Source organism: Ovis aries, chromosome 2 (assembly GCF_016772045.2).
Source record: "Ovis aries strain OAR_USU_Benz2616 breed Rambouillet chromosome 2, ARS-UI_Ramb_v3.0, whole genome shotgun sequence".
NCBI classification, from domain to species: domain Eukaryota; kingdom Metazoa; phylum Chordata; class Mammalia; order Artiodactyla; family Bovidae; genus Ovis; species Ovis aries.
In genome coordinates, this window is record NC_056055.1 from 111,090,977 (window position 1) to 111,115,444 (window position 24,468).

The window sequence follows — 24,468 nt, forward strand, 5'->3', positions numbered from 1 at the left end:
ACAAATGCACTTATATACAAAATAGAAATAGACTCATAGACATAGAACATAAACTTGTGCTTACCAAAGTCACTGGGAGGAGAAAGGAGAGAGAAGTCAAATTAGGAGCTTGGATTAAAATAAACAAAGTATGTTATATATAAAACAGATAAGTTCCAACTGTATAGCACAGGGATCTATACTCAATATCCTTTAATAATGGAAAAAATCTGAAAAAGAATATAGATCTTTAATTGAATCACTTTGCTGTACACTTGAAACCACACATTACAAATTAACTATACTTTAATTTTTAAAAAGAGACATTTTGGAGTCTTAACCCCTAGTACCTAGGAGTGTGACTTTATTTGAACACAAAGTCCTTACGGAGGTAACCAAGTTAACATGAGGCGATGAAGGTGAGCCCTGATCTAATAAGACTGGTGTCCTTATAAGAAGTTTGACAACAGGGGAGTGCACACAACAGGGAGACGCCATGTGAAGACAAAGGCCGACATCACGGTGATGCAGCCACAAGGCAAGGAACGTTGAAAATTACCACACACCACCAGCATCTAGGAGAGAGGCCTGGAACAGACTCTGGGTCACAGGTCTCAGAGAGAACCATGCCTGCCGATGTCTTCATCCTGTACTTCCAGCATCCAGACCTGTCCTTTGTCTCTATCATCACTTTAAACAACATACAGCTTCCAGCATAGAGGAAGCACTCAACAAATGTTTAGAGAATGACTGGGTCCAGAACACCTGGCCTTATAATTCATTCTGTACCCAAAAGTCCTAAGCCAAGCCTTTACAAGGCAGCGTGAGCTGCGAACCTTGATCACTCATTCCACACCCTCAGGAGAATTCCTCCTGCGGCGACTCCTGACAGTTTCAAAGTCTGGTCTCTTTGATTTTCTAGCAACCAATCATCTCTTCAGTTTTCAGCTTCTGATCTTCAGGTGAGCTGTCCCTAGCTTAGCGCTTGCCTACCCTTTCCCACCACACTGGCCATTCTCTGCCTTGAATTTCCAAGCACAGCCTCAGGTCCCCTGCATTCCAGTATCTGCTCTGATGGGTCACTTCTCTGCCTGTCTCCCTGAACTCAATCGTCACCACCTCACAGTGAAACAGCACCCTCAACTCTCACCTGTCCCACTGCTGCAGCCGAGTGGAAAATTCAGCAGAAACTGATGAAAGTTCAGAGCCTGCATCTTACGAAGAGAAAGCTCTTTAGTTTTGGCTCCCTTAGTTTTGTTACCATTGATTGGGAATGTGGGTGGGGATTATTTCCATACTTTAAAAAATAAAATTCTGTATGTAATCAATACTATAAGAAGCACAGACCTGTACAAGAATATGGCTGCAAAGGCTAATGTTCTCCTTGGCCCAGAACACCAAACACCTTTCACCAAACAGGTTCCTACTGACGAAGGGAAGATGTTTAAGTTTGTATTAAGTATCTAAGGGAATCACACTAATTAAATGTGAGGGGGGAGTCCTGAATCTCTAGTCACATAACATCTCCATCTTATCGCCCCGGCTATCCTGCTCCAGGAGTGACTCCAGGTCCCGATTCAAGCTGCTAATGCGGGGCGCCAGCTCCCCATGCTGCCTGCCCCAGGACACAGGACCAAGCTAGAGGGTATGGCCGGGCCTCGGATTGGAGGGGCGGGCCGCCAGGGCGGGGCCGGAGCGGAGGCGTGTCCTCGGGCGGGGGCGGGGCTGGAGGCGAGGACCCGTCTAGAGGCGTGGCCAGGGGTGGGGTTGACTTGCACCCACAGGGACGCCGGGGCTCCTCACCGGTTGGAGGCGGAGACCAGACCCGAGGCGCGGCGCGCAGCCGCTACGGGGGTGGAGGCGTGGTCTCGGGGCGAGAAACCGGCTGGGAGTGGTGGCCATTGGCTCCAGACCGGGTCACGCGGGGAGGGAGGGGGCACGCGTCGTGACCCTGTGAGTGGACTTGGCCAGGCCCGCCACCCGCCAGCCGAGTCCTGACCAGGCCCGAGCGCAGCCTGCAGCCGGGACTCTGGCCCTGCACGCCAGAAACCAGTACCCAGAGGAAGTGCCTTTCTCGGGCGAGGGTTAGGCGCCCGGACTGAGGAAAACCTCCAGTCCGAGAAGGAGAATGAATTACGCCCGGTTCATCACCGCCACGAGCGCGGCCAGAAAGCCTTCTAGTATCCGAGTCATGAGTGAGTCCGAGCTGTGCCCCTGTCCCATGGGGCTGGAAGTGGGGGTGGGGTGCCCGCCAAGCGCCTCCAGCCTGGGTGAACCTGGCTCTGCGCAGACTTGGCGCAGAAATCAGGCCGGAATAGGCCCAAGGGCAGTAAATCAGCAACAGAGAGAGGCCAGGCCGCGGTGGGCATGTCTCAGTTAGAGGCCAGGGGGCTCTTCTGGCACAGGAGCCAGGGTTCAGCACAGCCTGCAGGCGCGTGCAGAGCGGGGAGGGCGGGTACACAGGACAGAAGGGCGTGCAGGGAGCCTGGCAGGCCGGGAGGGGCCGAGCGGAGGAGGGTTTTCTGTCACTGTGGCCTCTGCTTGTCTGGGTGATCAGTCCGCCTCCTCAGTGGCACGTGTGGATTCCTCAGTTCCTCCACTAGTGAGGTCTATGTTTCTTTCAGACTAGCATTCTATCACTAGACATTATTACACTGTCAAGTTTTATTGACTTTAATGCAACATACTGACCATCTCTGTTTATGAAAGTCTTCACTGAAAGTGTTCCTTCTTCTCTTCCATGTTTCTTGTAGCTGAAATATTGAGCAATGCACCGAAATCTGTCATCTCCTTGGCAACCGGGGCACCAAACCCCAGCATGTTCCCTTTCAAGACTGCGGTCGTCACCATAGAAAATGGAAAACCCATCCAATTTAATGAACAGATGATGAAGAGAGCGCTGCAGTATTGTCAGAGTGCTGGGTACTGATCCGTAGTTCAGCCGCTAACTTGTGTCGACTCTGTGACCCCGTGGACCGTAGCTTGCCTGGCTTCCCTGTCCTTCACTATCTCCCAGTTACTGAGTGGGCGATACTATGGAACCACCTTCTGCTCTGCCGCCCGGCTCTCCTCCTGCCCTCAATCTGATCAGTAGATAATTTAACGTAGTTGGTTCATTTTCATAAGCAATATTTTACAGCCAGCTGATAAAGCATCTTGTGTCTTTTTAAACTGAATATCAGCATTTAGGAAGGTTTGGGGAAGAGTTTTCAAAGAGTAATTAAGAGCAGCAGTGTTTCCCACTGCTTAAGATCCCTAGTGACTGATTCTCAACCTTATATGACTAGGAGAGGGAGAAGATTTTGGAAGTAGGTACGATTTGTGCTCAGACTGGAAAAAATACAGAGTGAAAATAGATAGGTAAAAAAACAGGATAGGGGAAAGGAGGAGAGGATGACACAGGAAGCAGACATTTAGGTCCTGAGAAAAAGTTTTAATGATTATGTTTCCATGCTAACCAGGCAGCTATGGAAATGTGTTGCCTACAGTTCAGATGTATTTAATTTCATAAAGTCAAATGGAACAAATAGTCTAAGGCTTTCCTTAGCTGGTCTTTTTCCACTGATGAAGGGTAACTTACAGAGTGTCTATTAGTTATATTTTATTAGTCCATTCCTTTGTGATGGAAGAATAATTCATGTTAGGTACATAACAATTGTATGTAACGTATGCCTGGACACGCCTGCCAATGCAGGAGACATAAGAGATGCAGGTTCAATCCTGGGGTTGGGAAGATCCCCTGCAGAAAAAAATGATAACCCACTCCAGTATTCTTGCAAGCATAATCCCATGGACAGAAAAGCCTGGCAAGCTACAGTTCATGGTGTTGGAAAGAGTAGGACACGACTGAGCAACTAATACATAGAGGCTTTTCTTTCCATGATGCAAAGGCCTTAGTGAACCTGAACTTCAGGTATCCTACAAAATCTCCCAAAGGAAAACAAAAAGTCAGTAACATAGTGAATGCGCTAACGGAAAAGGAAAACTATAGGCTTTGGAATAAGGAAGCTTTAGATTCAAGTCTCAACTAATTTAACAAACAGCTGATTAATTTCTTACTCTGTAAGATTGTTGCCTTGTATTTTAAGTAAAGATAGTAATATCAGTGAAAGGCATTCAAAGATTTTTAAATTAAATATAGAAAGTGCCTGGTATGAAGTCACCATTTAGTTGCTGTCTACTACTATTCTGATTTTCACTACTGTCGATTTTTAAATGCATTTATGCTTTAGAATCCCAGAGTTGTTATCCTGGCTAAAACAGTTACAAGTAAAATTGCATAATCCGCCCACCATCCATTATGCACCCAGCCAAGGACAGATGGACATGTGTGTCACATGTGGCAGTCAAGAAGGTCTCTGCAAGGTAAGACTGGAGGGGAAGGGCACCCACGGCAAGAATCCAACGTGTGCACCCACACAGCCATCTCTCCCTTGACCACAGAGCAGCATGTTTTGTGGGATACCAAGTCTTCACTAGAATCATAAGTAGAACTTGAAGACATTCACCAACCTGATTTCTCTTAAACAGAGAGCCCAGAGCTCTGAGTCCTTGGGACAAGATTCCCTGCAGCTTAGTGAGCACGGATCAGTTTCATGTGGCTCAGAGATTCAGGCCACGTTGAGTTAGGCCGTGGTTATGTCCATATGACTTTTTAATTCCTCAAGGGTGTGTCCTGACCCTCCTGAGCTGAGGCCTCATCCCTTTGTGTGTCTGCTGCTGTCATCGTCTGTACCAGCTGCCTCTTGTCTCCCTCATGGCTGTGCTTCTCCAGATCTAAGGGTACGTCTGGTCTGTGGCTGACCTCTCCTCTGGGTTAGTGTCTTCTCTCTCTGTCTCTCTCTCTCTGTTTGTCTATCTCTCTCCCTGCCCCTCCCCTGGATTCCAGGAAGTCCACTGAGGTAACCACCACTGGGGGTTCCTCTGATAAAGAGACTGCGTATACAGTTCTCAGTTTCATATATCTTTTTCTTGAATAATTAGTCTTGGATAAGGAGATTCTGTATTAGTCTGCACATCTAGCTTAAAGTATGACTCTTGTTTATATTAAACCAGAGTAGTTTTCTTGTTCCTCTTATGTAAATGTGAAACCTATAATCTGGTCACTTTTAATGAATTTTAATTCAATTATTATTACAGAATAATGTATTGAAGCAATAACACTTTAAAACTTCCTCCCTATTTTATGACTTAATTAGGACAAAGACAAGGATAAGCTGCTGTTTGAGGTGGTTTTTTTTTTTTTTTGAAGAGAAATATTTGTGATGCCCCAGACCAGTAGGAAAAAAGTTCTTTTCAGTGAAATACCTTTTCTAGAAAGGTACAGCATAAGCCTTTTTTTCCCCTACAAAAGATGCTGGAAAGTTTCTTCTTTGTCTGTCTCAACATTGGTCCTATCAAAGAGGAAGACAGCACGTGTGGCCAAAAGCATCAGTAGCTCACCGGCTTGCAGCCATGCAGCTACAGAGGCCTCCTGGGAATCTGGTTTAACATTTCTTCCACTTTGCCCTCCAGAGTATATATTATTTTAGGTGCACAAATCCCAAATACTAAACAGCACTCACTCCTCATTTATGATATTGGACTTTGTCATGTCCCCTTGCCAACACAGGAAATGTTGGTCATCAGGTTTTCATCTGATCCATGGACTATACGTGGATTTGCTTGGTCCTAGGAGGGCCTGTAAAATGTAAATCAACTAACTTGTCAGAGGAGGACTGTGTTTGTCATAAAATGCCTAAAGCTCATAAGGAATAGTAAATGGAATATCCTAGGCCAAATCGGGAAAGAAAAGTCAGATCTTCTGTCTCAATGGATACTGGCCATGATGTTTCTCAAGAGCTCTAGGTTGTTAAAATGACACGGAGGAGAGGCTTGACCTGGGGATGATGAAACATCACAGGGAAGGAAAGGATGGTTCTGTGCCTTGCGTGAGATTAGTTGGAATGGTCCCCTCTGATTCAGGCAGGGAAAATCTCTGTCTGGCTCTGCTGCTGTCCAGAGGCATCACAGCGTCCTCAAGATCTACTCTGATTTGCAGGCCTGGTCTCCCTTGACCTCCACGTCTCCTGAGCCCTTGCTGAAACCGTCCTTTCTGGAAACTCCCCCATCCTTGCCCTGCCGACCCTGCAGTGTCCATGGTTCACAGGAGCCCCGCAAGACTGGGCCTCAGACCTCTTCCCTTCCCACACACACCTCCCCTGGGCATCACGCCAGGTGCCCCTGCCCACGCCTCCGTCGCCAGGCGCCCTCCACACCCGCGTGTCCACCGCCCCCACTGGCCTCACCGCAGGCTGTTTCAGTGGCACCTCACACCAAAACACACTCAGCTGCTCTCCCTCAGAGACAGACAGCACTGGGGCGTTTCCCGGTGAAGGGCGCGCCTCCCATCCCCTCCTTACTGCACAGCCAGAAGTCCAGAGGCCCCTCCTTACCGCTCCTTCTCCACTTCCCCTCAGCCCACACTTACGTCCCTGCTTCTGGTTTCCTCAAGCCCCTCAGCTCTCTTCAGCTCCACCACCACCACCCCGTCCAGACCACCCTTGCCTTTCCCTGGGACTGCAGCAAAAACCTCCAAATGAGCCTAAAATCTTCCCAGACTCTACCTGAATTCTCACTCCTCTCTGATACTTTGATTTTGCGGCCAGAACGACCTTCTCAAATGCCTGTCTGATCTCATGACTCCTGCGTCCCGCCCTCTACTTCAAACTCTCCCTGGCTCGCTTGTCCAAAGGCCTCCAAGGGATGCTCTCTGCCCACTTCCTTCTGACCTCCCTCCACTCTCCTCTTCACACTCCACCTCAAGCCACAGGATTCCTTCAGTTTCTCAAATGTGTACCTATCGTCACCTCTTCCCCAACGCTTCACCTCCTCAAAGAAGCCTTCCCTGATACCCCAAGTCTGCTGAGTGCCCAGGTGCTCCTACAATGAGCGCCAGAACACTGGCATCCACACAGCAGTGCTTATCACGGATCTTACATGCATGTTTATCTGAGCAGTGTCTAGCTCAGTGCTCTGGCATGTTCATGAGGGTAAAACCATCCCATACAATCTTCACTTTCTCTCCATACATTACACAGGCCTGGCTTATAACAGAGACAAAATTTTTCAAAGGCATGAAAGTGTTTAGGATCCAAATCAGTTCTGTTATTTTTCAGTATAGAAGAGAGGTTGGCAAACTATGGCTTGAGAGCCAAAGAGAGTCATCCCTTGTCTGATCCTGTAAGTAGAGCTTTACTGGAACTCAGCTTACATGCTGTCTATGGCTGCGCTCTCACCACAGAGGCAGAGATGAGTGGTGGCAACACAGATACCGGGGCCCACAGAACACGCCCCATCTGGCATTTACGGAAAACTTGGCCAGCTCCTACTCTGGAACCCTAGTGAGCTCAAAAAAAAGTTGGGGTGGGTTCTACGACTGGAAATCTCACTCTCCAAGCTAACCTGTGCCTCTCTTGTTAGGTGTTTGAAATGATCGTTAATCCTGGAGATAATATCCTTGTAAATGAACCTGTTTATTCAGGAACAATTCATGCTGTGAGTACGCATTCTTACAAAAGGCAACTCTTTTTTATAGTAAATAAGGAGAAAGCACTGCACCTTTAGAATTATCTGCCCACTGAAAAATACAATAGCATCTTTGTGAAGAGGAGAAGTTTTAATAGAAGCAAAATATGCTAACCATAACTTCTGATATATACATTACTTTTTACAAAATCTAAGTGTGGAGGTGCTAAAATTCAGTTGTGCAAAATCCTGTCCAGTGTTCTTAATATTTCATTTGAAATGCCTCTTAATTTACAAAGACATTTTTCTTTACTGTCTATATTACCACATGTCTAAGACAAATCATGTGTCAATGAAATATAACTAAACCTATCAGTATGACCAGAACTTTCATGAACGTGAACGTGACGTTGCTCAGCGACCCCACGGACTGTAGCCTACCAGGCTCCTCTGTCCGTGGGATTTTCCAGGCAGTAGTACTGGAGTGGATTGCCATTTCCTTCTCCAAGGGATCTTCCCAACCCAGGGATCGAACCCGGGTCTCCCGCATCATAGACAGATGCTTTACCATCTGAGCCACCAGGGAAGTCCAGGACTTTCATATCTAGTGTTAATTATGGGACTCTAGACCCAGAATAAGGAGGTGGATCACCTGCTCTGCTGGGCCCTGGTCAGAACTCAGCACTGTCTGGGGCACAATACTTTGGGTTGATGTGAACACAGTCAGAGAAGCAACCCACAGTCACAAAGAATTAGAAATTAGACCATCCATTGAATGCTTTTAGGAACCATGCTCTTTCCTGCAGAAAGAGGAGATCCACTGGGACATGAGGATTGTCCTCAACTACTTAAAAGTTAGCCGTGTCACAGAGGAGTTAGATTTGTCTGTGTGTGTCCTTAGGTTTACAGAACAGGAACCAAAGTGTGGAAACTACAGGGAAGCAATTTCAACTCAGTGTAACAACTTTCTAACTATCAGTCTTACCCACTCTCTGAGGAATAAGGCAGGCCCATCACTGCAGGCGCTCAGAGAAAGCAGCCAGACAAAAAAGAACAAATATTGTATGATTTCCCCTTATTCAAAATATATAAAACAAGCAAATTCATAGAGACCAGAAGTTGATTAGAGGTGACCAAGGACTGGGGAGGGGGATGGGGAGTTGTTGCTTACTGGGTACAGGGTTTCTGTTTAGAGTGATGAAATGATCCTGGAATTGATAGTGTCACGAGATGCACACGTTGCAAACACAGTTATTGCCACTGAATCACACACTTTAGAATGGCACAGGTTTTAGTAATACATATTTTACCACACTTTAAAAACTAAAATAAAATAATTCCCTTTGCTTCATGATTGGAGATTAATTATTAATTACTCTCCTAAACTATACAGATAAAACTTGCATCTACGTAAATAGCTGGATGCACCCGCACTGTCACATGCCCAAACAGATCTGTGCCAGGCTCTGAGGGAGTAGGCTGAAGATCCGTGTGCAAGACTTCTATAAAACTATGTTCATGAACAAGGCCACTACTATCAACTTCAGCCTCTGCAATCAGTACAATATAGAAATACTTGCACACTCCTTGAGGAGCCAAGGCCCAGATGCTCCTTGGTGCCCAGCACCACCCTGCCCCCCCACCGACTCCTCTCCTGAGACCACCCTGAACCCCATACAGTGCAGAGTTAATGCTGGCATGGCAGGGGTCTCCAGGACCCCATTCCACCCTGCTCTGTGTCTGTTGCTCCCATGCTACACCGCTTGTCCAATATTTTGAGTATCACCTCTGCTTATAACTTCTTATGTATTAGCATCACAGGTGCTTTCTAAGTTGATTTCCTCTCAAAATCATTCCCTAATAAACACCTATTTTATGAACCAGTTCTAATCATACTTGTGAAGATAATGCAGCGTGGGCATAGAGCTGAGGGCAGGCTTGTGTTTAAGGGTGTAAATGGTAGCATTCTCCTTAGTGTAAGAACCCTTGGCGCTGATGTTTTATAGTCATGTCTCCATCTCAGACTTGGTTTCCTCTCTGTACTTGACAGCTGCAACCCCTGGGCTGCAACATGATTAATGTTTCCAGTGATGAGCACGGGATTATCCCAGACTCCCTCAGAGAAACACTCTCCAGATGGGAGCCGGAAGATTCAAAGGACCCTGAGAAAAACAGCCCCAAATTTCTTTACACTGTCCCAAATGGCAACAACCCTGCTGGGAACTCATTAACAGCTGAGCGCAAAAGGGAAATCTATGAGGTATTTTCACAGAAGGTGTTACATACTTGTGCTCTTGATTCCTTCTGACTCTAGAAGAGTGCTCTTAAGTTCCTTCTCTTATTAGCCTCTTGCTCTCAAGGAAGATGATTTTTAATAAAAAGAAGCCATCTATGCCAGGGTCGCCACAAATTTAAACACAAGAAATTACTACAGTCTGGTTGACTATGATATAGTCGTTTCCCTTTAATTGATATTTTCACGGAAAGAGATGCTTTTCTGGGCGTGATGTTACATTCACCTCTTACTCCCTTTTTTCCGTCTGCCCCTCATCTGCCACCTCCAATCCATCCCGTGGCCCCACCAACATTACCCAAACCCACCATCTCCTCAGCCACCCTCCCACCCTGACCCTGGGACTCCTTCGTGAAGCTCCTCCCCACACACAGCCCGGCCCCAGCGCCGGCCCCACCACCAGTCACTGAAACCCTTCCTACTCAAGTGTGGATCGACAGCCCCTCCTCCAGCCCCTTCCCAACCACACACAGCAAATAAAGATAAAAGTCCTTCACTTCCACACACTGACAGGACCTGGGCCTCTGCTCCCAAACTGGGGGCTCTCACATCCTTCCCTCTGTCCTTAAACAGCCATGCCTTCTAGAAACTTCTGTCCCTAAAACATGGCAAGTATTTTCTGACTCCAGGGACATGGCTCCCTGCTCTCAGTCTAAACATCTCCCCCAGCATCTGCACAACTGAGGCTTCCAGTCAGCCTGAGCTCTCCTGCAGCTTCCCTCTCTCTCTCTCTCAAACATCAGCCTCCTCAACCATCTGCCGGGCCCTCAGAACCTCCACCTACTCCTCCTCTGGTCACTATCTAGGAGCTTAGGTTCTGTCTTTACCACCAGAATGAAAGTTCTGTGGGGACAGAACGTTTGGGGCTGGTTCCCCCTCCTAGGACAGCGGGGACTCAGCAGCTGCTGGGATGGATGAGTGAGTGAGTGAATGAGTACAAAGAGCTGTGAGTGATTTCAAGTACTTTTCCTCTTAGACAGTTCTTACCTTTAACTTCACTCTTACTTTATTTAACGTGTTGTAGCTCGCAAGAAAATATGATTTCCTCATCATAGAAGATGATCCTTACTATTTTATGCAGTTCAACAAGGTAAGCGACGGTGTCAGCTCAGCCCACAATTAGAAGATGAGGTGTTGTCAATGCACTTGATTGAATATTAGCCTGGCTGCTAAATATTTTCTTCTGTGGTGTTAACTGCTTCTTCCAGAAATTCCCTACTTTTAGAATAGTGGCTGGCTCTCTGTGTCAGGCACACGAAGGAACACGTGAGTGAAGGTGAGTGTCGTCTTGACTCCACATCCTGACCGTAGTTCCACAGACATGGTACCAGGGATGTGCAGTGGGTGCCTCCTGGGGTGTCAGCCTCAGTCTCTGAGGGGAGGCTGATGGGCTGCGGGACTTGGGAGCCGTGGTCAGAGAGAAGGCGGAGGGCTGTGCTGTCAGTGATGTCCTGTGAGCAGAGGAGGGCATTCCTAGCATCATGCTCCCTGCCTGCCATCCCTGTCGCGTAGGGACGGGAATGCACCTGCACAATAAAGGACTTCCAGATCCTTCCCCAGTGTCCACGTGCACCCCTGTCCCCGAGCATTGTTCCCTAGGAGACAACAGTAACGGCACAGACGCCAACGCCCAGTTCCTCAAAATCTAACACTAGAAATGCTCTCAGGGCTGCAGAGAACAGACACACGGATTCAGTCCCCACTACAAACCTACTGCAAAGAAACACAACTCTTGACTTTTTATCTATTTGCCTGACTGTCATGTCTGCCTGCCACCCACCCTAAACACAACCACCCCCTTCCCTGTGGGCATTTACTTTGAAATAAACGTGGAAGGTTCAGCATTGCACGCTGAAAACATGGCTCATCTTCATTTATACTTTTTCAGGGCTTCTAGTTTTTCTAAGGGTCAGCATCCCCTTTCTAAACAGCCCTGCATGCTGATGACCCTCTTCCTTGTGGTCTTTTCCAAACTAGTTTTCCTGGAATCCTTCCTAAAAAACTGTTCCTCCTGGACCTCAAGCCTTGGGACAAGGAGGTCCTATGTGAAGTTTCCCCACTCTGCACAAAGTAAGGATACAGACTCTTAACAGATATAAATATTGTATTTACCTTCCATTTCAAGCCCTGGGCACCGACATTTCTCTCCATGGACGTGGATGGGCGTGTCATCCGAGCTGACTCTTTTTCCAAAGTCCTGTCCTCGGGGTAAGGCCCTGGCTCTGCCTTCAGGCTGCAGATAAAGGTGACAGGGGCTGCCTGTCAGCATCTTTAGTGCAGACAGTGCTTCTCACTCAAGATGTTTGCATACACTCACCCTAACACATCTGCTTGATTATTACTGTTACTACCAGACTTTCTCCCAATCCATCCCCACTGGTCAAAGATCCTTGACCTTTAAGCTATACTTATAAGGGAACTGGTCAGGTTTGGGTCATGTACAGAAGAATTTAAAAATACCTTGTCAAATATTCATTCTATTTTAAGTGTACAATTAAGTTTAAATAAGAAGAAGTTTTACTAGAAGGTGTTAACTGTCATGAAATAAGTAACATGGTATTAATTAATAATGCATGATTGGTAATGTGCCTTTTCATTTTGAGCAGGTTGAGAATAGGGTTTATAACTGGTCCAAAGCCCTTGATTGAGAGAATTGTTTTACACATACAAGTTTCAACAATGCAAACCAGCACTTTTGCTCAGGTAATGACAGTTTATGAAATATGAATTTTTTGAATCAGATCATAAAAGAAATAGATGTTGGCAAATAGAGTCACTAAGAGAGATATCACTGACTGCATCTCTAGCTCCAGATGGACTAGCTAAACAGCACATATTTGCTCTAAAAGGCAGAAGAGATTTGAATGGACCTGATGCTGTTTCAAGTATAGACGAAGCCCCTTGAGAGTCAGAGATCTTATTCATCTTGTGTCCTGGCATCTAGCCCAGGAATCCCATAAAAACAGTGTTAGACTCAACAGGATGGAAAGGGTTTGGTGAAGTAACACACAGTTAGCTCCATTGTCCTGGAGTCTAAGAGCAAGGCTTCCAAACCTGCTAGTGGCCAAGTGTCTGCCTTCACTGCCCATGTGCTAACCTCCCTATAGACACCAGCTGGAATGTATTTTAATTAAAAGATAGTAAAATTATTTTTGGAGACTGTATAAATTTCATCATAAGCTTTGAGAAATGATTGGACCCCTCCCTAAGGCAACCTTGAAAATCAAACCTTAAGGATAGAACTGCTACCTATGAAAGCCAAAAGGGTAGTTTATGTAAAATGGACATTTGTTTGATATTATATATTCCACAAAGTGCAGATGCCCGCATGTTTTATCACCTTGGGGACTTTTTCCATATTTTCTGTATCTGTTATCAATCAGATTTCACTGTCCATTTATAACATTTAGAACATCTATTCTGGATTTTAAAAAATCTCTGGAAATATTATATAACTTTATGCATCAACTGTATGTGTTTATACTTAGGCCATCTAGGGCAGCATTTATTGGGTAGATCTGGGACTGGACAGTCTGACTTGAGTCCAGGCTCTCTGATGAGCTGTGACCTCAGGAAAGCTCACCTCGTGCTTCAGTCTCTTCCTCAGTAGAGTGGAGACAATGACCTGCCTAATAAGGGTATTACAAAGGCCAACTAATCTGAAATATTAATATATTCACATGGTACAGCAGTTTCTGACACATAGTGAGAACCTGATAAACATTTGTTATTTTTAATATTGTTGTGCGATAATGTTATTATTGTCACTGTTGTTAATCAACATTGTTATAATAAAGCTTGACTCTAAAAAGCTTGGTGCAGCTTGGTGCCTCTTATTTAGGATGGTTTGCAAATAGTCAAGAGTGATTTGCTTTCATTTCTGGCAAAAGCACATTTAGAGAGTGAACCTTGTTACTGTCTCATGCTTTTCAGCTCCTGGTGTCACACCTTCTATACCAATGGGGAGAAGAGGGCTTCCTGGCTCATGTAGACAGGTAATGTGCTTGAGGTTTCCATACTTACAGAGAAGTGGACTTCACTCTATTAATTTTCATTTTTTAATTATTCCAAAATAATGGGAAAACCACAAATTAGAAAGTTTACCACTGGATGGGTCAAAGAAATACGGTCTATTCCCTCATCAAGAATTCAACATCTTCATCAAGATATAAAATAGATTCTTATAGACTGGCACCACAGAGCCTTTCGGTTTCTGCAATCAGTGTAGCAAACACTTATTTTTCATTGTTTTCTTCCTCTAGGGTTATCGATTTCTACCGGGAACAGAGGGATGCATTACTGGCAGCAGCAGACAAGTGGTTAAGTGGTGAGTGGGGCGCACATCCTGTCCTGGGATGAGCAGCAGTCCTTCTATGAGTGAGTGATACCACAGAGTATGTTAATAACCCTGGGGAAGGAAACAGGGTCCAGGAGTATTCTTGACAAGAAAATATTACCCTATGAATACTCCTAGTAGTAATAGCACAACGAAATAAAGGAAAACAATAGAATGGCAAAGACTAGAGATCTCGTCAAGAAAATTAGAGATACCAAAGGAACATTTCATGCAAAGATGGGCACAATAAAGGACAGAAATGGTAAGAACCTAACAGAAGCAGAAGAATTGGGAAGAGGTGGAATGAATAAACAGAAGAACTTTACAAAAAAGGTTGTAGTGACCTGGATAACCACTATGGTGTGGTCACTGGCCTAGATCCTGCAGTGTGAAGTCAGGTGGACCTTAGGAAGCATCACTAGGAACAAAGCTAGTGGTGGTGATGGAATTCCACCTAAGCTATTTCAAATCCTAAAAGATGATGCTGTGAAAGTGCTGCACTCAATATGCCAGCAAATGTGGAAGACTCAGCAGTGACCACAGGACTAGAAAAGGTCAGTTTTAATTCCAGTTCCAAAGAATGGCAATGCCACAGGATGTTAAAACTACCACACAATTTTGCTCATTTCACATGATAACAAGGTAATGCTCAAAATCCTTCAAGCTAGGCTTCAACAGTACGTGAACCAGGAAATTCCAGATGTTCAAGCTGAATTTAGAAAAGGCAGAGGAACCAGAGATCAGATTACCAACATCTCCTGGATCATTGAAGAAGCAAGAGAGTTCCAGAAAAACATCTATTTCTGCTTTATTGACTATGCCAAAGCCTTTGACTGTGGATCACAATAAACTACGGAAAATTCTGAAAGAGATGGGAATACCAGACCACCTGACCTGCCTCCTGAGAAATCTGTATGCAGGTCAGGAAGCAACAGTTAGAACTGGACCTGGAACAACAGACTGGTTCCAAATAGGAAAAGGAGTACATCAAGGCTGTATATTGTCACCCTGCTTATTTAATTTATATGCAGAGTACATCATGAGAAACATTGGACTGGAGGAAGCACAAGCTGGAATCAAGATTGCCAGGAGAAATCTCAATAACCTCAGATATGCAGATAACACCACTCTTATGGCAGAAAGTGAAGAGGAACTCAAAAGCCTCTTGATGAAAGTGAAAGAGGAGAGTGAAAAAGTTGGCTTAAAGCTCAACATTCAGAAAATGAAGATTATGGCATCCGGTCCCATCACTTCATGGGAAATAGATGGGGAAACAGTAGAAACAGTGTCAGACTTTATTTTGGGGGGCTCTCAAATCACTGCAGATGGTGATTGCAGCCATGAAATTAAAAGACACTTACTCCTTGGAAGGAAAGTTACGACCCACCTAGACAGCATATTGAAAAGCAGAGACATTACTTTGCCAACAAAGGTCAGTCTAGTCAAGGCTATGGTTTTTTCAGTGGACATGTATGGATGTGAGAGTTGGACTGTGAAGAAAGCGGAGCACGAAAGAATTGATGCTTTTGAACTGTGGTGTTGGAGAAGACTCTTGAGAGTCCCCTGGACTGCAAGGAGATCCAACCAGTCCATCCTAAAGGAGATCAATCAGTCCTGAATATTCATTGGAAGGACTGATGCTGAGGCTGAAACTCCAATACTTTGGCTACCTCATGCAAAGAGTTGACTCATTGGAAAAGACCCTGATGCTGGGAGGGATTGGGAGCAGGAGGAGAAGGGGACGACAGAGGACGAGATGGCTGGATGGCATCACCAACTCAATGGACATGAGTTTGGGTAAACTCCGGAAGCTGGTGATGGACAGGGAGGCCTGGTGTGCTACGATTCATGGGGTCGCAAAGAGTTGAACACAACTGATCGACTGAATTGAATGGTTTCTCCAGTAGTCGTGTATGGCACCATAAAGAAATCTGAGTGCTGAAGAACTGATGCTTTTGAACTGTGGTGTTGGAGAAGACTCTTTAGAGTCCCTTGGACTGCAAAGAGATCCAACCAGTCCATCCTAAAGGAAATCAGTCCTGAATATTCACTGGAAGGACTGATTCTGAAGCTGAAACTCCAATACTTTGGCCACCTGATGCGAAGAACTGACTCAATGGAAAAGGCCCTGATGCTGGGAAAGATTGAAGGCAGGAGGAAAAGGGCATGACAGAGGATGAGATGGTTGGATGGCATCATCTACTCAATGGACACGAGTCTGAGCAAATTCCGAAAGATAGCGAAGGACAGAAAACCCTGCTTGCTGCAGTCCATGGAGTCACAAAGAGTCAGACACAACTGAGTGACTGAACAATAGCACAAACCCTAACACAACTCTACATATGTCTATATATGAAGTCTATACCTGACTTCAGCAAAGGATCTATGATTTTAAGAAAAAAAGATCAATTAGGCTAACAATCAACCAGCAATAACCTACTTAAAGCCAACATCTGTATTGAAAGGTTTTCAAAATGTTGCTCCAAATAGAAGAGGAATTGTGACATAAGCAATATATCCCTTTTCTAACCTGACTCTGTAAAGACAAAATAGTACTATGCTTCTGCTGCTGCTGCTGCTGCTGCTGCTGCTAAGTCACTTCAGTCGTGTCCAACTCTGTGCGACCCCATGGACGGCAGCCCACCAGGCTCCCCCATCCCTGGGATTCTCCAGGCAAGAACACTGGAGTGGGTTGCCAGTTCCTTCTCCAATGCATGAAAGTGAGAAGTGAAAGTGAAGTCGCTCAGTCGTGTCCGACTCTTCACGACCCCATGGACTGCAGCCTTCCAGGCTCCTCCATCCAAGTACAAACTAAATGCAATCTAAGGTGGATTTCTCATTACAGATGATTTGCCTTGTAACTATTAACTTCATTTATCTAATAGTTTCTATCACTAATCTGATTTCAGAATAGTTTAGATTTACTTGTCTATTAACGAAGAAAGTAAAATGAATTGCATGACTTTAATTATACCACTGAAAATGCCTTTGGCAAGAATAATAGTAAGTACAAAGTATCAATTCCTTGTTCCTATCATATCTGCTTCCCTATGAAGTCTTATCTTTTTGATAAGAGTACTATTGTATCACTTCTAGTGTGTGGGAAAAAAGGTTTTAATCCTCATCCATATTTTGTTTTGTTTTGTTTTTTTTCCTAAAGAGTAATGACTAAAATCAAAGTAACTCTTGTTCCTTCTTGGTTTCTCTATGCTTATATTCAATGAAACAAAGCCTACAAATATACCTGGAATTCCTGAATTTTAAGTACTTCTTAATTGTGTATACATGCTGAGTTGCTAAGTCATGTTCAACTCTTTGGTACCCCATGGACAAGGGATTTCCCAGGCAAGAATACTGGCATGGCTTGCTATTTCCTTCTCTAGGGGATCTTCCCAAACCAAGAAATCGAATTTGCATCTCCTGCATTGGCAGATGGATTCTTTATCACTGAGCTACCTGGGAAGCCCATACTTCTTACTTATTAGTACATTCTGATTTAAAAAAAAAAAAAAAAACTTCACTGGACTTCTGAACAGCTATATAAATGATAGGATTTGTTGAAACACTAGAAGACTCTAGAAAGAGTTGAAGAATCCTCTCCTAAAATTGAAAGCGTGTCTTAGGGGAAGCTCTAAGGAAGGGAGGTGAGCATGACACTGGAGTTCCTGAATGGCCCTGAGACCCACTAAAATCTTAAATATACATGAGTCTCCTCTCTCCCTTTCAAACGTTCCCCTTGCTTTTTGAAATAAAACTGCAACACTCATTTTCAGGACTCATAAAACTATGTTTTTTAAAAAAATGCTATCTCCGAGGGAACTTTTCTGGAAATACTAGCTAACAGTTGCTGCAGTACATCATTTAAGCAATATAGTTGACATCATCAACAATGGCCTTAGGAAATATTTCTTCTCTTCTTCTCTTTGTAGGTTTGGCAGAATGGCATGTTCCTACTGCAGGAATGTTTCTGTGGGTTAAAATCAAGGGCATTCATGATGTAAGAAAATTGATTGAAGAAAAAGCCTTCAAGAAAGAGGTAAAACAGGGAGTGGGGGGAAGCTGTACTTTTTCTGCAAGGTAATATCTTAACAAAAACAGCGAGAGATGTTTATTGCTGCCTACCAACTCAAGGATGATTTTGTGTATCAGTTACAATATCTTATTATTAAGATCATAATAGATGGGGGGAGGCTGTTTTTTTAATATTTACTTATTTACTTGGCTGTACCTGTCTTAGTTTCAGCATAAAAACGTCACTGTGGTATGTGCAATCTCGTTCCCCAACCAGAGATCGAACCCAGAGCCTGTCCGTTAGGAGTGCAGAGTCTGAGCTCAGGACCCCCAGGGAAGTCCTGAGATCATGATAGATTTGGGGTTGCAGAATTAGTCTCCTGGTCTGAACTAGGAGAAATACAGTCATTCAGCTCAGCTACTGGTTAGCCTGGTGGCTAAGAGCACAGCCTCTGGAGCCACAGTCCTTAGGAGTGAACCCCAGCTCCAGCCCTGCCCTGATATGTGGTGCTGGGTGAGGTGGCCTCACCAAGTCTCATTGGAAAATGCAGATAACAGGACTCTCTCCCTCTTAGAGTTGCTATGATGATGACAGGCATCAACACGGAGAAAACACTTAAACTAATGCTTGGAACATTGTAAATGCTAAGTATTGGCCATTATAATATTTAAAGTACATTTTTTTCCTGACTATGAAAGTAAAGCATATTCACTGTAGCATCATAATTCATTAAAGCATAATGAAAAATTTTAAATATCCCATAGTTTTACCACCCAGATTTTATTACCATTTGTGATATATTTTCCTGAAGAGTTTGTATATACCTAGTGTTTTGGCTATGAAACTATTTTTTTAAGTATAGTTGATTTACAATATTACAGTTTCAGGTGTACACCATACTGATTCAAAATTTTGAAGGTTAGACTTCATTTAAAGTTATTATAAAAGATTGGCTATATTCCCTAGCCTGTATAATATATCCCTGTATCTTATTTATTTTATACACAGTAGTTTGCACATCTTGTTCCTCTACTTCTATATTGCCCCTGCCTGCTTCTCTCTTCCCAACAGTAACCACGAGTTTGTTCTCTGTAGGTATGGGTCTGTTTCTTTCTGTTGTATTTATTCTGCATATAAGTGCTAACATGGCATTCCTTTTCTTCTGAATCATTTCACTAGGCATGATACCCTCCAAGTCCATTCTTGTTGTCACAGATGGCAGGACCTCGTTTTCTTCTGGCTGAGTTCCGTGTATATGTGTACCACATCTTCTTTATTCCTTCATGTTTGATGAACACTTAGGTTTTCCTTTATCTTGAATATTATAAATAATATTGGGGTGCATGTATCTTTTTGAATTTGAATTTTCTATTTTTCCAGGTATATGATTGGATTGGAATTGCTGAATCATATGGTAGCTCTATTTTTAATTTTTTGAGGAACCTCAATGTTGTTTTCCATAGTGGCTGCACCAGTTTACTTTTCCACCAACAGTACATGAGAGTTCTCTTTTCTCCACATCCTTGCCAACACTTGTTATTTGTGTTCTTTTTGTTTGTAGCCATTCTGATAGGTGTGAGGTGATATCTCATTGTGGTTTTACTTTGCATTTCTCTGATGATTAGTGATGTTGAGCATCGTCTCATGCATTTGTGGGTGATCTGCATTTTTTAATCAGTTTTTTAATATAGCTATGCAATTGTTTTAAATGATTAAAATTACACAAAAAAGTTTACATCCTGCTTTTTTAACTTAAACTTGTCCTGCAAGGGTTTCTTCTGGGTTTTTCTCTCCTTTTATACTTAAATCATCGGAGAAGGCAATGGCAGCCCACTCCAGTACTCTTGCCTGGAAAATCCCATGGATGGAGGAGCCTGGTAGGCTGCAGTCCATGAGGTTGCTAAGAGTCGGACACGACTGAGCGACTTCACTTTCACTTTTCACTTTCATGCGTTGGAGAAGGAAATGGCAACCCACTCCAGGGTGCTTGCCTGGAGAATCCCAGGGACGGGGGAGCCTGATGGGCTGCCAACTGTGGGGTCACACAGAGTCGGACACGACTGAAGCGACTTAGCAGCAGCAGCAGCATACTTAAATCATAAGCATACTTAGATATACATCCTCTTTCATTCAGAGACATTGATTACACTGAGAAATCTAAACTTTTTTCATCTGGCTTTCTAATTTACCAAATAAATTATCCTTTCTCTATTAATTAATTCCTTCATGGTTTTTGTCACTCTTTTCTGAACACCCGGATCTGTCTCTAGTATACCTCTTTTTTGAAGCAGTGCGTACAAAAGAACAGACTGTTGATAGTGGCCAACTCCCATGCTAGAGCATAAGAGAAGAGGCAGTCTAGAGGTCAGAGCTGGGAACTGGCTGACTGGACCTGAGACCAAATCCACTCCCCTGGGAAAGGCACTCACCTTCTTTAACTGCTGTACTTGAGCGCAGGGCTCATGCTTTATGAATTTTTTAATGCTAATGGCAGCACACAGTAAATGCTTAATAAATACTTACATGACTCATTTTAGTATAAGTCAATTTTGTAACATTTTGTTTGCTTTCTTTTCAATGCCATAATCATCTGGAACATTTGATGAATGGCTATGTGTGTGTATCCCTGAGCTAGGAACTAAGGATACAGACTTCATATTTTATGATAGTTTTTTCAGGCCCCTTCATTTATTCCATATTCCCTGTTGCATGTACCTTTAACTTTTCTAAATAATCACCACCTTTTCACCACTCTCTTAGTCTAGATTTTGACCATGTTGGAAGGAAATTACTACCACTTCCTCCTTCTCTACAGAAATTTGCTTCTGGCACGTGTCAAGAGTCCCACAATATTGAGAGAAATTATGGTTTTCATTCTAGATGCTTCCCAGGAGGCACTAGTCGTAAAGAACCTGCAGGAGACACGGGTGTGATCCCTGGGTCGGAAAGATCTCCTGGAGGAGGGCATGACAATCCACTCCAGTACTCTTGCCTGGAGAATCCCATGGACAGAGGAGCCTGGTGGGCTACTGTCCATAGTGTCACACAGTCAGACACAACTGAAGCAAGTTAGCACGTTAATCCTGACACAAAACTCATCCTCTGCCTTGAAATCTTCTGCCCAGAATGCCCCAGATCATTTCATTCCCACCTCATCTAACTTCAGCACAGAGGTCCCACATTTACACCATGTAACAACAAGCAGTTACTTAAAACTTTGAATGTCATGATTGTACTAGGCAACCATCTCAAAGATTTTATTTCTTACTCGGGAACAATTTTCAAAGACATGGTCTGCAGGCTCCTCTGCTCCTGCCATGAGTCAGAGACCTGGGTTCATGCCGCCACCTCGCTCTGCATTTTCCAACACACAGATCCATGATGACTGCACACTGCAGAGGCCATGGTGGGTCACCCAGGGAGATGTTCAGGGGCCAGGCTGAGAAGGAGCACCTAGACATCCCCTCTCCTGGCTGGGATTCCAGCACTCAGCCGCAGGCATCCAGAAAGAGGCTGGGAACCGTGTTTTCATGGCCAGGAAGCAGCGGACATGTGCTTTAGGGCAGTGAGCTGTCAGCCAGAGGTCACCAAGTAGAGCAGGTGTCCCACCATTTGGGCACAATTACTTGACGTTTTTATTCCATCACTCTATGCATTAAGTGTTACCACCTCCTTGAGGGATCAGTTTTCTCTCCACTCAGGCCCTCCACACTCTATATCTTCTCCTTGAAGGAGTCTTCCCTTACTTTTGCTTGACCAACACCTACTTATCTCTCAAGTCCCAGCTTAAAGGTCACCTCCAAATTTGATACCTTAAAAAGAGGTTTGGACTTATTTCACTTTTCTAGTTACATTAAATATTTATGCACTTTTCCAGTTTCTATGCTTTTAGTTTTGTTTATTGTAAGGCATGCAGAATTTTTCTATAAATTGATTTTTCTCTTGTGATTTCTTCAATTGCTTTTAAACTTAAAAAGTCTTCCCCTACTCAGGTTAAATTTTCCTCTATTTTTATTGTCCCTTTAATGGAATATTACCCATTTTCCATAAACTCCCTCAGATATTCATGCTTCCGGGATGTGGTTTCTACCTTGATAGTTCAGCTCCTTGCCCCTACTTCAGAGCATCCTTCTCTTCAGCTTCTCCAGAACAGATGGACTTGGTGAGTACCATTTTCTCCTTAGAGAAACACTAGATATCAGTTTATTTTTTGTGTTCATTTTGTGAGTTACAACATTATTTGCTGTCTTCCTTGTTTTCTGAAAAGCGAGAATAATTGGAAAGTCATAAGTTACCATTCAAAGAAACTGCCAAACTTCTCTGGAAGAATGATTGAGAGCAAGTTGCAGTTGAATTTTTATTGTCTTCATGAAGTTTTCAGACTTACTCAAACATTGTTTGCAGATTATCGACATGTTACAAAGAGAAACTCTTTCATTCCTTCATGGAATTAACATGAGCCAAAAGTACAAATTCATTAAGTCATCACCCTCTATCTCTGAAGGAAAAATTCAGCAAAGGTCAAATAAAATAATATTAATGATTAGAGTTAATTAATTGATTAATCAAAAAGTCCATCTTCAACCAAGATAACAGAAAGCAAGCTCCTAGGCACTGACTGATGCGTCGGGAACTCACAGAAGAGCCATATGCTGAGATCCAGTAACTGTGAGAAGAGTATATACTTATCCCTGGAGATGGGGTGCCTCTGGGTGTGTTCTTGATTTACTTGCTTTCTCACATTATTAAATATGCTTTTCATAAGTTATAGTGAATAGAGTTGGACAATTGAAACCATACAGAAGGCATATGCAAGTGAGCGAGTATACACAAAAACCAATTTGTGCTGTGACAGAAAAAGGTGACCTTGAGGGAATAAGAATTTTTAAAAATTCCTGGGACTCTGATATGCTTCCATCTTCATATATGAGTGGAGATGATGGCGTCTGACTCAGATAGAGCTGAGGTTAAGCCTGACCTTCCATTGTCTGATCTCAACCTAAGGATGAACTCTCTTTGTTTGAATTTTTTAAGTTATGACAGACTTTTCCTAAATGGCATCCTAACTTTCTTAATTCTTCTCTCTGTTCTATTTTAGGCCTTTCAGAGACTGGCCCAACTTATAAAAGAATCTTTATGAAGAAATCAAACTTCATAGCACTCATGGATTTCAGATAAATTATTTCTGTATTTCAGCAAGAAAAAACAATCATTGGTGCTAGATTTACAGATAAGGTTTCACTAAACAGGTCATGCCTGCAGTAATTTAACTACACAGCTTTCAAAGTGCCCTTGAACCCATCAGACCTCCAAAATATAATTCATCCATAGCTTTTGATAAATATTCAACCCACACAGTTAATTTTATCCTGGATTTTATTGTAAAGAAGTCTGTATTCACTTTATAATTTCCCATAAATCTTCTTTGAAACTGACATTTAATAGTAAATTATTTATAAGCCAATAAGTTAAAAATGGCATATAATGTGAACTTTATCTCTTTTTAAGGAAATGTTATGAAAGCTTCCACCTGGAGCAGTAGTAAAAGAATCTGCCCACCAATTCAGGAGACTCAGGTTCAATCCCTGGGTTGGGAAGATCCCCTGGAGTAGGAAATGGTAACCCACTCCAGTATTCTTACTGGGAAATCCCATGGACAGAGAAGCCTTGCGGGTTACAGTCCGTGGGGTCACAAAGAGTCTGACATGACTGAGCACTCACTCACTCAGTGAAAGCTTACTGCAAAAGTTGTTAGCATTTGACCATTATGCATAATTTTCAGTAAGAGTATCACAGACATTATATAATATAAAAATCTCTATAACATGAAATTCCAAAACTAAACATACCTGAAGATGTTCCTATTTATTCTGAGGAGAGACTGAGGACTTTGAAAAACATTCTACATTGTATTTTATAATTCTACACACCTTCAAAAACACATTCTTACCAGTTATGTGATTCCAAGCTACTACATATCTTTGAGGTACTCAGGATATACTTTTTAATGATTTTCTTTCTCATCTTTTACTATCTTTGTTTTCCCATCTGATTATTAAAAATATGCTCATGTAATCTTTCAGATAATCCTGGAAATGTAAAGGATAAAGTAAAAGCCACTGCCTGTCTCACTGCACCGTTTACCATCCCTCCTTTTAGATGTTTCTGTGCGTGTACATGAGCATAGGATGCCATTAGGACAGTATCCTAAACCCCCGTATCCATTTTCTGTCACTATAGAGCAATTTACCAGCATTCCAGTGTAGTCATTGTGAAGTTATCAGGTCCTGTAGGGAATGAGGACGTATTGGTCACTGTCATTCCCAAGATTTAACATAAATA

At 43.4% G+C, this 24,468-nt stretch overlaps 1 protein-coding gene across 2 annotated transcripts; it reads left to right on the forward strand.

Moving 5' to 3' along the window:
* The first annotated feature begins 1,926 nt into the window (after window positions 1-1,926).
* Window positions 1,927-24,262, forward strand: LOC101121661 (kynurenine/alpha-aminoadipate aminotransferase, mitochondrial). Of its 2 annotated transcripts, none has more exons than XM_012129529.5 (13): window positions 1,927-2,174; window positions 2,733-2,901; window positions 4,212-4,344; window positions 7,441-7,515; window positions 9,536-9,745; window positions 10,803-10,868; window positions 11,904-11,986; window positions 12,385-12,481; window positions 13,712-13,773; window positions 14,041-14,105; window positions 18,044-18,150; window positions 22,187-22,288; window positions 23,225-24,262. In XM_012129529.5, the coding sequence occupies exons 1-13, from the start codon at window positions 2,108-2,110 to the stop codon at window positions 23,264-23,266; spliced, it is 1,278 nt and encodes a 425-aa protein (XP_011984919.3). In that variant the 5' UTR covers window positions 1,927-2,107; the 3' UTR covers window positions 23,267-24,262. The 2 variants fall into 2 exon arrangements, with proteins under 2 accessions (XP_011984919.3, XP_011984925.3); XM_012129535.4 differs by lacking the exon at window positions 1,927-2,174 and adding an exon at window positions 4,647-4,761 and having other exon boundaries at window positions 2,786-2,901.
* The last annotated feature ends 206 nt before the right edge of the window (window positions 24,263-24,468 follow it).